General features: G+C 42.6%; 1 protein-coding gene across 1 annotated transcript in view; it reads left to right on the forward strand.

The window, feature by feature from the left end:
* Window positions 1-4,883: 4,883 nt before the first annotated feature.
* Window positions 4,884-12,929, forward strand: part of LOC121284464 (cytokine receptor common subunit gamma-like) — a 46,097-nt gene continuing 38,051 nt past the window's right edge. The window contains exons 1-3 of the mRNA XM_041199960.1: window positions 4,884-5,014; window positions 10,131-10,248; window positions 11,686-11,852. Of these exons, the coding sequence (XP_041055894.1) occupies window positions 4,939-5,014; window positions 10,131-10,248; window positions 11,686-11,852 (361 nt within the window). The 5' untranslated portion in view covers window positions 4,884-4,938. The remainder of the gene's footprint in view (window positions 5,015-10,130; window positions 10,249-11,685; window positions 11,853-12,929) is intronic.

Consider the following 12,929-nt stretch of genomic DNA (forward strand, 5'->3'; position numbering starts at 1 on the left):
TTGGCACTGCCAGGACTGTTGGAGCTGTGGGCTAACTGGATACCCAGTGAAAGGCAAAGGTCCCACTGGCAGCCTAGTTAGCCCACTCACAGCGCATTATGGTTATGGGGCGTGTGGTGCCATGAAGCATGTCAGCTCCACATACTGCTGGATCTTTATATTGTTGGAGTACAGTTCAATAGATTAGCATGTAGATGTTAACTAGTCTTCTCAATGCATAAAAGGCTTTCTAGTATTTTACATCCTAGTGTTACACAATGTCCTTTTACATTATCTGTCAGAGTAATTTTGTATATTTGAAGATTATTTCAGATGACCGAGGCAACATCTTAAAAATCTTTGGACAGCATCCTTTAATTGGAACTTTGGGCACCTCACTGGTCTCTTGGCACGGTGTACCTTCTGTGTAGCAGACCCATCTTCCATCATGTTCACATGTTCAAACCAGTGAAGCCTTCTTTCCCTAACGAGACTCCACTGACTAACGAACAAAATAATACCCAGAGGCACGACGTGACTTCAGAGCAGTCAGATTTCACCCATAGAACTGAGGTGATGTGTGATTTTCAACTCCCTCTATTGTCCACAGCCCAAATTCCAGCCGCCATTCACACTGGGCTCCTCCCACTGCGATCTCTAATCCCTGAACAGCCCATGATTCTGGAGGCATTGCAAATATGGTCATTTTAATGTTTGTAATAGAACCCATTGCCCTTGCACCCACCACTTATCTCCATCACCCTTCAGCCTCCCAAGCTCACTTTGCAACCCTTAAATCCTATAACCCCTCCCCATTACCCTGGACCCTATCATTGTCCAATTGGAGATAGCATCCCTTCCCATCTCTGTCAACATTCCCCCTTTGATCCTAGGCATTTCCCGCATCATCCTTAGAGTTTGTGATAGAGCTCGTGACCAGCCTATGAGACCTTTGACTACCCCAACCTCAGACTGAGCTACCTCACCAAAATCAACCTCCCCCACCTGTGACTGTGAACATTCTCTCTGTCAGCCAACACCCTGAGATGGACCCACATGTGGGCAGCACTGACCCTGCCTTTTAGACCCCTCATTTTCTCACCTTGACTGACAGTCCTCACTGCTATCCCCCGCACCCCCCCAGCACCCACCACACCCAAGGCATTAAGCCCTTCCCTCTTCCACTCCTCGATTTCCACAACCACCCTCTGTCCTCCCTTGGAGCTCTATTCCACTCCTCGATGTCCCTGGCCTCACTCCATACACCCTATCTTGCCCCCACCCCCGACTTGCCCTTGCTGGTCCTGAACCTCCATACAAGCTGCCATGCTCCCCATTCTTGCCTGGCAGAGATCACCAAAAAAAATCAATGACCTTAGACACAGCGGCACAAAGCCAAGTGGTGCAGGTTGCCTGTAAACGAACGTGAACTGGGTGCCATGAGATTTTCGAGCGCCGCTGACTTTATCTTGAAGATAGGATGAAATTATGAAACATTTTACGCTAATGAGTATTTACGGCATACAAATTTATTATAAACGGGAACCCGCCGCACCTACTTGAGGTCCGATATGCCACAAACATGCCTTTCACTTGATCTTGGCATCTTAACCAGCCCTCAAAGAAGTTGAAACTTCAGCTCCTGCCTAATTCAGTCACCCCACTGTGTTTCCCACTCTTGCAGGCTCCATAAAACCACGTTAACTCTGTTCCTCTCTCCACAGATGCTGCACTGTCTGCTGAGAGTTTACAGCATTTTCTATTTTTATTTCAGATTGCCAGTATCTGCAGTATTTTGCTTTTGTAATGTTCATACAATCCTGCGTGGTGTCACAACAGCAGCTGCAGCAACCAACTACCTACTGGCATATTGAACTTTTTTATTAAGAAAGACCTGCGTGTTTTAAGAGAAATTCAAGTAAAGACTGATCAAAGTATTGCTGATAAAGTAAAATGACCACTTTCTGGAAAATTCCTATGTGGATTATACTGACAGACCTGCTCTGAGAGAACATGGAATGTCGCACCTGAAGAGGTGTCAAGGCCTACTTCAAACAGACACACTTGAAAGGAAGATATGGAAAATGCAAAAGACTGGACTTTAATCTCCTGTGTTTGCGGAGACAATGGAGGCTGATTCTCACATCTTAGCGGTCATCCAAAAACCCATCTCCTGTTGATTTATATCTCAGATTGTGTAAACATTTCGGATATCAATGCAAGACCTGGCTACTTACCCTCCCGAGAACGCACATGAAAAATGGGTTAAAAAGCTGGCTGCAGACCAGTGTTTGTGAGTGACAGAAGCAGGAAGAAACACCCTGCAAAGACAAGGAGGTGATTTTTTTTCTCTCTCTCTCTCTCTCTCTCCCTCCCTCTCTTTTGCTGGGGGGCAAGTATGTTCTTGCAGAGACCACAAGTAATAAGAAACAAGGCAGCCTCTTCAGTTACCCTGCAAGAGGACCAGGGTCTGAATGTTTCGCTCATCGGGCATGCGCAATCGGTGGGCCTGGGAGTGGACGGGAAACGGGCCCCAATAGCGATAGGCACCCGACCACGATTTCATGCTGGCTGGATATCTAATGGCCAGCCAGTGTGAAACACGTGCTGAGAAAGGCTCAGTACAGCCGCTGGGGGTGGGAAGAGGGTGGGTGCTGGTGAGCGCTTCCAGTGAGCTCCCTGAAGGGAAGCAGCTGCCTCAGGGAGCTGCAGACCTCCACAGAAAAAATGAAACAACAAAAATGCTGCAAAATATGTCCATGCAGCACAAACAAGCATCAGAAAGCAAACCTCATAAAAAAACCAGTCCTCAGATATCACTTTTTATTTTATTTCCCCACAGAGATTTCATCCCGCCCTGGACTGAGGTTTGAGCAAAAATGTAAAGGCCGCCTGGCCGATCGGCCCGTCTACCAACTGTAAAAGTGGACAGGCCATGAAAAGTCACTTTCAATTGCCTCCTTAATGGGCTTAATTGCCCACTTAAATATCAGCAGTTGAACTTCCGACTGCCATGTGTGCCTGCCGCACGAGATATCACGCAAGTGCATGATGATGTCCGGATGCTCGCCTGACGCCAGCTTGTGCTATTTCACAGCTGGACAGGTCAGGCGTGTGCCCACCCGCAGTAGTAAAATTCTGGCCCAGGATTCCTTCCCCTAGGGCAAGCCAACAAGTGTGCCCAACAGACTGTGAATATGCCAAAGTCAATCCTACCGAAATCGCCCAATCTAACGGCTACAACATACCACCATCTATGCCTAAGGACAAGCCAAGGACTGGTTTGTACATTTTTAAACTTTTGTTCGAACTTTTAACTTCTTATTTCTGATCAGAGTGTATAGGTGGGTGTTGCATATTTATTATTTTTCCTCAGGTTTTAGTAACTAATAAACTTCCTCTTTCTTTGATGCAAGGAAGCCTGTTTAAATTGGCTTCTGATAAAAAGTAAATACGTTTGGACTGGGAAAAGGTATCCACTGGGAAAGGATTTTTAAACTAACCTTGTTGCGACCAATCAAGGGGGTGGAACAAAGTGGGAGTCAACTAATTCCTCCTCACCCAGGATCATAATAAAATTGAGGTCCCATCCAGGTCATAACAAATTGGGGACTCGTCCAGGACTGGCTGTAACAATGGGTCTAACTTTAATCCTACTAACTCCAACCTAACAACACTGCTAACTCTGACTGTACCAACATGACAAGCAACCTTGTCCTCAGTGACGTTTTTCAAAAGACAGGTACTGCTAGCTCCAACCTTAACTCTGGTTGCTTGAACCATATTCTAACTAACTTTCACCCTTAATAACTGGAACCCTTGCCTCATTTTTCAGCTAGCTTTAACAGTGCAATCCAGGTTAAATTGGCCAAACTAGCACAAAAGATTGCAAAATCTCAAATGTAAGATAGGTCAAGCGTTAATCATGTTTCTGCGATCTTCAACGCAGGTTAAAAAATCACTTCACCCAAAGCTGGCTCCACCCAACCGAAATGATCAGGACGGTTAGTTTCTGCCAATTGCACCGAGTTGTGGGCATTTGAGGAGGTTCTTTAAATTAAGTCCATTTTCATAGGCACCAGCAGACATGTATTAACAGTTTGTAGACACTAAAAAATATCTAAATAAAATTGCAGAGGAGCTAACTAGCGTACACTAGTCACCTAGAAAATAATTTAGTATAGTTTTTTTGAATCATTTTCAGTGATCTAACATCAAGTTACATATAGGGGCAGAACGAGGCATCCTTATTAAAAACACTTACTTCTTGAGACAAACCTACTTAATGCTGTACTAATAAAGCTGCACCGAGTTAACGATCTTTAAATACATCAATGAATATATTATATCGCAAGGATAAAGAATAAACAATCACAGGCTATCATGTTGGATGATTATGCAGGTACATGGACGATTTTAAGTTTATGATCGTGAAAATGTGTTTTAGCGCACACTTAAACTGTGACTGAATCAATGATATTTCAAGAGCAATTTATGCCCAATTTTCCAGTTACGCACAAAGGGAGGAACTGTATCCTATGTTCCTATTAATTCTAATGTAACACTTACACTGTTGACTCTAACCCTGTTCAATTTGATTTAAAAAATTGTCACACATATAGCAAGTGGATAAGGTTCTTTTTTATGATACATATTTTGATTTAGAACTTAATGAATGGGCTATGTGAGGTGGAAGCATTCAAGTGGTAAGTGTAGCTTTAGTATGACAGAAACCACAGTTAAAATCCGGAGTCAGGCGCTCGGATGATTAAAGAGACTATAGTTCATAAAGCAGGAAATGAGTTCAGGAAACGTGACTTGAGTCAGCATTTTACAACTTAAGGGCACATTGATAAGCGACACACTCAGTGCCAATCCACGAGTAGATCAATGAACCAAGCGGAGAGATATAGAAGCAGTATATAGAGCTGGACTCGTATATCATTCCACTTTTTGGAAATGACTCTATTACTGCCCTTTTCTGTGGCCTTCCTTGTTAGTCTGCAGCAGGTGGATGGTCATTCTGCCAAGAAAGGTGAGTGGAGGATGGATTTTGATATAGAGATGAAGATAAAACAATAATCCAGTTGGTGTTCAGAGCTTGGGTTGGTGTTGTTACATAACATAGCTTTAAAGCTATGTGAGGTCTATTGGTGAATTGACATGGGAAACATGTCAATTGCTCCAAACTAAATCCCTCACGTTATCAGGATGCCTACTTTTATCAGTTTTCTACTACTCCCTGATGGGGAGAAATCCCCAAAACATCTGTTAGAAATCCCTATAACAGGCAAAATAGAATATGGTTTGTTCAGTCAAGGTAAATCAGTGGTCCTGATTATTGGCTAGGAGAAATTTCACACTTGTACATTTGAACTCATTGGGCAGGATTTTACCATTGGCAAATGGGGGCGGGGCCCGCTCGCCAAAGCGTAAAATGATGCGGGATGAAGTCGGGCGGTACTCCCAACGTCATCCCGCTCCATTTAAATTTTCAGGAAGGCCCGGGGGTGCAGCAAAATCAGCTCTGCGCGCCCGCCGACCTGTCAATGGCCAATTGAGGCCATTGACAGATCAATTAAAGTAATTAGTGGACCTGCCCGTCCAACCTTAATGTTGGCAGGCAGGCCTGGAGCTCTGGCAGGAAGTAGAAAAAGCATGAAACCTCATCCACAGGTGGGATGAGGTTTCATGTCGGGTTTTAAAAAAATTAAATAAAGTTTTTTTGAAAATTATGAACATGTCCCAACTCATGTGACATTGTCACATGAGGGGACATGAAAGGGAATATTGTTTTCTATTTTTAATATTTTTGCACATAGATTCGATGTCCCTGAGGCTGCACTTAGCCTCAGGGAGATGAGCGCACTCTTTCGTGCGCATGCGCGAAAGAATGCAGTCTCGATTTTAGGCATTCCCTCCGCCCACACACGTAAAATAGTGCTGCGCCTCCGATTGGGAGAGCCAATCGGAATCGTGCTCACATGCCCTGGCTCATCAACTTGCCCCCCCCCCCCCAAATGGGGGGAATATTCAGCCCATTGTTCTTTCACCAATTAACTGAGGAATGTGGATAGATGGGTAACGTAACCTGCTATTGTTTTATACTGATAGTGTATGTATGATTAGTAATATTATTCTTTATAATTAATGTTGATTAGAACAAGCAAATGGAATAAGGCTAAGTTAGTATGGTATTGGCATATGCCTTTTTTGTTTCCAATGATATTCAGATATATTATTAAACCTTCGGCTCCAGAGTGGAGATTTTAGCCAAGAGAAAACAAAGCTTCATAAGGAGATTTGCAGTTGCAATCACAGTTATTAATTCCTTATAGAAGGACAGGGCAGCATTCAGCTGGGAACACCACGCTCTGGAAGTTCCCCTCCAAACCGCACACCATCCTGATTTGGAAATATATCACCATTTCTTCACTGTATGTAGAAAGATCTCACAAATAGCAAGCAGTGTAATAACATCCCAATCTGGTTATCTTAAATGGCTAGTATCTGGTTCAGAATACTGCTAACAACACAGGTTCAATTCCTGCTCTGGCTGAGGTGGATTCAGCACCTGCCTCCTTTCCCTATCTCATAGAGTCATGGAGGTCACAGCACAGAAAAAGGCCCTTCGGCCCATCGAGTCTGTGCTGGTCAAACAAGTACCTAACTATTCTAATCCCATTTTCCAGCACGAGGCCCATAGCCTTGTATGCCATGGCATCGCAAGTGCACATCCAAATACTTCTTAAATGTTATGAGTGTTTCTGCCTCTACCACCCTTTCAGGCAGTGAGTTCCAGATTCCCACCACCCACTCTGGGCGAAAAAATTGTTCCTCACATCCCCTCTAAGCCTCCTGCCCCTTACCTTAAATCTATGCCCCCTGGTTACTGATCCCTCCACCAAGGGGAAAATTTCCTTCCTGTCTACCCTATCTATGTCCCTCATAATTTTATACTCCTCAGTCATGTCCCCCTCAATCTCCTCTGCTCCAGGGAAAATAACCCCAGTCTATCCAATCTCTCCTCATAACTAAAACTCTCCAGTCCAGGCAACATTCTGGTAAATCTCCTTTGCACTCTCTCTAGTGCAGTCACATCCTTCCTATAATGCCAGAACAAATATTCTAGCTGTGGCCTAAACAGCGTTTTATACAGTTCTAGCATAATCTCCCTGCTCTTATATTCTATGTCTCAGCTAATAAAGACAATTATCCCAAATGCCTTCTTAACCACCTTATCTACCTGTCCCACTAACTTAAGGGACCGGTAGACATGCACACCAAGGTCCCTCTGATCCTTGGTACTTCCCAGGGTCCTACCATTCATCGTGTATTCCCGTGTCTTGTTTGTCCTGCCCAAGTGCATTACCTCACACTTAGCTGGATTAAATTCCATTTGCCACTGATCAGCCCATCTGACCAGCCCGTCTATATCCTCCTGTAATCTAAGGCTATCTTCCTCACTATTTACCATTCCACCAATTTCCGTGTCATCCATGAACTTACTGATCCACATTCAATATATCTGTGATAAAATGTCATGACACTCTGCGATGGTTTGGTGAAGATTGACCCAATAATGACGTGGTTGTAGGATAAATACTGGCTAGGGCACTGAGCACATCTCCTCTACTCTACTTTACAATAGAGCTCTGAGGTAATTTATGCTCAAGCAGATGGGAGCTTTGGTTTAAAGTCAAACCTGAAAGGCAGCATCTCTGATATTGTAGCTCTCCCTCAGTATGGCTCTGGAGTGTGAAAGGTGTACATCTGAAACATGGATCAGCCCTCACACTTTATAACGCTGATTGATTTAATGTTCTCTCCCTTTTTACCTTTCATAATGTTTTAAGATTAAATCATTTTTTTTACATAACTGGCCTGTGAAGCAATAGAAATTACGAATCACTTTCCTGACAATCTGATAAAATTCTGCAGAAATTATTAATATGTGTCACTCAGGAATTTCCTTTGTTGACTAATACCCGTCATGGCTTGAACCTGTGGCATCTTGCTAAACCGCCCCCTGTTGGAGATTAAAATCTGTGATTTTTCTTTTTAAAATAGAGACAACCTTTACATTGGAAACAATTGTGGGCATTTAGATGGGGTCATGGCAGTTCAGGATGTCCCAAAGTACCTTACAGCCAGTGAGGTACTTTTGAATAAAAGCAAAAAACTGTGGATGCTGGAAATCCAAAACAAAAATTAAAATACCTGGAACAACTCAGTAGGTCTGGCAGCATCTGCGGAGAGGAACACTGTTCCTGGTACTTTTGAAGTGTGGTCAGGTTATAATGCTGGAAACACAGCAGCCAGTTTGTACACAGCAAGGTCCCACTAACAGCAATGAAATGAATGAGCAGTCCATTTGATTTTGAGGTGTTGTTTGAGGGATAAATGCCGGCGAGGACAGTGGGAGAAATCCCCTGTTCTTCTTTGTAAAGCATCATGGAATCTTTTATATCCATGAGAGGGGGCAGACAGGGCCAGCATAAATATGCCCTGCACCTCTGACAGTGCAGCACTCCCCTGGTACTGCACTGAAATGTCAACATAGTGAACCTTGAATTCATGACTTTCCAACTCTTGTGACAACAATGCTACCAATCGAGTCAAGACTATAAACTAAAATTGGATGATTTGTAGGCATATTCAGAGGGTGTAACATTAGAATTTGAAGATAACAATAAGAACAATGGCACCTTTTAAGATAATGAAGCATCTCAGAGTGTTTCATAGGAATGTAATAAAACTAAATTTGACACCATCCCACATAAAGAGATATTATGGCAGATGACAAAAGCTTGATCGAAGAGGTAGATTTTTGGTGCATCTTGAATGTGGAGTGAGAGTTGGAGAGCTAGAGAGGTTTAGGGAGGGAATTCCAGAGCTTAGAGCCTTGGCAGCAGGGTTTGGCCACCAAGGTTGGAAAAATTGAAATAATTTGGTGGGTCAGGACATGGACAGCCATTGACCTCAAGATTACAGAGGATAGGATGCAGGAGGCAAACCAAGTATGCATTGGAACAGTCAAGTCAAGAGCTAATGAAGGCATGGGTGAGGGTTTCAGCAGCAACGGTAAGAATTGTTTCAGTACATCTGGATGACCTCATTATGCATGCTTGGCTGAGAACCCAGACTCATAAAAGGATTTTCTCAACAGAAGGGTTCTATTTTGACAGCTGGCGAGAACTGTTGACTTTGCTCGATAGATATCTTTAAGTGGTTAAAATAAAAGGTTCATTCTGTGATCATTTTTGTCAACGTCTGAATGTTTAAGTTCACAAGATTAGGAGGTGTGATATGTTTGAGGCCTCTGTTATTGGTACTCTAGTTAATGACCTGTGTAGGAACAACAGTCTTTTTGAAAAGATGTGAATACGTTTTTTTATTTACTGAGCAGTTTGACATGTGGCATTGTTACCACATGTAGTATAGTTCTGTAAATTGTGAATAGTGGTGAATGGGCATGGAAGGGCCAAGTGTTGGCATGGGGGGGAAAGAGGAGCTATGTGGGGTGGGTGAGGGGGCATGAGTTGGCCTGAGTCAGTGAAAGGGCTATTAGGGGCCATGGGGTTGGATAGAGGGCATGAGTTGGCTTGGAAGCCATGCAGGTGGTATGGGGAATGGGTGGTTGGGAGGATGGGTAGTCAGGGTTTGTAAGGGGTTAAAGGGCCTAACACCATTTAATACAACTGAGGTGAGATCCCAGACAGCTGAGCTGGGCCTTCTAACCAGTTCGCCTCAGCACTCTGAGATCACCTGTTCTCTGCTTCCAAGGCTGGTGAGCCTGTCTCTATCCTCCACTCATCCCCCACAGAATGAAGATCACAACATTCGAGGGCCTTTCTACAGAAGCAGTCCAGCAAGTTGAGATATTTCCCAACTCGAGCTACCAGCCTCGTTAGAGAAAACTCAGCCCTTACTACCAATTCTGTATTGGCCCACTTCCAATGCCACCTTACATCAGCACAAGATTAATCATGAAACTAAGTTGCAAGAAAAACCTTTTTAGACCAGTGTTCCTAATTCAATTGTAAGAACAGAACGGATGCGATATAAATTTTATTTTGGTTAAACTTTGTGTGCATTATATACTTGTAAGTTTTAAAACAGTGTTCTATGTGTGCATTAAACACTGGTAGACAAAGATGGGATTGCTGAGCAGATAAATTGTATCTATTACAATATGGAATATGTAAACTGCACATGGGAGCAGAAGAAAGAGGCAGCTAATGGAGTTAATGACACATTTTATTACTGGTAAGTAGTAATCTTGAATTTGTGTCCCAAACTTCACTACTGTTCCTATATCTTTGTTCTAACAACTTTTAGCACCTCAATTGCAATGCTGAATAGGACAAAAAATAAACTTCCTCTGAAAGACTTGATTATTGCTGAAAAAAGAGATCTTTTTTGTCAAGGCTTTTCGTCTTACACTCATTAGGAACATTTGCAAGAAAATGCCAATGTGACGGGAAACAACATGTTTACACTGTATGAGAAGCACTCTCATCACATGCAGTATAAATTCATTGCTTCCCCTGACATTGGCATTTTCTTGTGAATTGTCCTGATGAGTGCAAGATGAAAAGCTTCAACAAAAAAGATCTATTTTTCCAGCAATACTTTTTCTGAAAGGCAATTCTCTAATGTTCAATTTCTCTTTGTTACAAAATTTGTCCCTATTTTGCCGGTTTTGTTATAGTCTTTCTTCTTTTGAGCTTTGCTTTCTTGCTCATCCTTACCTCAAATATGTTTACAGGTTTCTCTCCTCCCTACATCCGCTCGGTATTGAAATCCAGGCTAACTGCTTAGTCCCTTATTCACATTCACTCTATCCTAGAGCATCAGGGCTGTTTACCTTGAACGAGTTGCAGATCTAATTCCGTTTTAGTACAGCCCTTCCGACAAAGCCACAATAGCCATTCCTGTAAATGCGACTCATGTTTGACTGGAGAGCAAGTAATGGAATAGGAATAGCACTGAAGCCTTGAATGGAAGTCCAAAAATAATTGGGTCCATAGGTTTTCCAGTTGACAATGCTTCTTCAAATGGCATCATATGAACCCGATATAAACAGAGAATCATACCACACAGAAGGAGGCCATCCAGCCCATCATGACTGTGTTGGCTGTCTGAAAATCCAGTTAGTTCGACTCCTCTGCTCTTGTCCCAGACTCCTGAAAATTCTTCATTTGGTTTCATGAATTCTTCACTTGAGTGCTTAGCTCTGATTTCCTTAGAAAGCTACTACTGAGTCTGCTTTCATCATCCTTTCAGGCAGTGCAATCCAGGTTATACCAATTGCTGAATAAAAAAATCCCCTCATCTCCCCTCTGGCATTTTGCCAATTGTTTTCAATCTGTGTTCTCTGATTACCAACCCTCCTCCCGGTCGAAACAGTTTCTTCCTATTTACCTTATCAAAATTTCTTTTAATTTTGAAGTCCTTTATGTAAACTCCCCCCTAAATTTTACTGCTGTGAGGAGAACAATCCCAACTTCTCTAGTCTTTCAAGATAGTTGAATATCATTCTTTCCTGGCAGCATTTGAGGAGACTCCTCTCCAATCCATTGATGTCCTTACTGTGTAATGCTGAATATTTTATGTTATTTTCAGGGCATGTATGATTATAAAGATTAAATGTATGAAACAGCAGGTTAATGAAATTCCTTGCATATGTAAATACTCTTACAGGTGTTCACGCAATCAGTTACACAAGGAGTTATGCAACTTGAATAAAGAGAACCAAAGTTGTCGATTGAGAAAGAAAAAGAAAGCACATAAGTGGTTGTGGTTATATATAAAGACTTTGAACGATTTCACACTGTTGGCACCAAATGGCTTTCAACTTCAGGGACGTGGTATGTAGAATATTCACATGCAACTACTTTAACATGTACTGCAAATGAATCTCATTGTTCAGTTTTGCACTTCTCACAACCTGGGCAGTATTAAGGTTTGGAAAGGCGCAAAGCGGTGCCACTATCGCAGTTTGATGCATCTTGGTTACCAAGGTGCGATCAAAGAGTTGGGGCCTACACTTTGGGGGTGTTTTAATTGAGGTTTATAAAATGGTTAAGGAAATATTGTGTTTCTGTGCAGAAAGCAGGTTTCAAACAAATCTCGAGTTCTGCAAGGTCAGATTGTTATAATGTGGTAAATGATGTACAAATTTGGTCACATTATCACAATGGTTTTGCAGTTTGTATTTATTACAAGATGTGCACACTGAATTCAAAAATAGTAAGTCCACCAAGATCTTTAGAGATTTTAAAAATTAAATTAAAATATTTATTAACAAAAGATTTCAAGCACATGCATAAGATGACATCTATTGCTATGATAACTCCTAAAATTCCTAATTGACTTGACTCCCAGTTACACTCCCTTTGAGGCAACGGTCCAAAACGGATTTTAGATTTAAAACAAACTCAGATAGTTAACACAATACCCTGAACAGTGGAATTCCAAATGGCTTTTCTCCAGCTTCAGTTTTGTAAGACAGCAGACTCATGTTCAAATCCTGGAGGTTTCATTAAGGCTTTTCACACACACCTGTTAGATCTTATGTGGCCTTTTAACACTTAGCCTTCCGTCCTCCTTTATATATATTTCTCTCTTTTTAATATGTAAATTCTATTGTTCCAGATGTCTTTGAATCTGTAGCCTGGATTTTACCCTTGATGGGCTCACATGCTTGGTGGGCTGAGGAGTGGCCAGGAAACGGACCGCCAACCTCAGTCTTCCCCCGACCTCGATTTCACACTGGCTGGCCAATTAACAGCCAGCCACTGTGAAACGCGCACTGGAAAGCTCAATGCTGCCGGGGTGGAGGCGGGAGGAGGGCAGTCGATGACATCACCGTGGGCATAGGGTGAGTGCTGCGAGAGAGCTTCCTGAAGACAGACAGCTGCCTCAGAGTGCTGCAAACCTGCAAG

This window comes from Carcharodon carcharias, chromosome 11, assembly GCF_017639515.1.
Source record: "Carcharodon carcharias isolate sCarCar2 chromosome 11, sCarCar2.pri, whole genome shotgun sequence".
Taxonomy (NCBI): Eukaryota; Metazoa; Chordata; class Chondrichthyes; order Lamniformes; family Lamnidae; genus Carcharodon; species Carcharodon carcharias.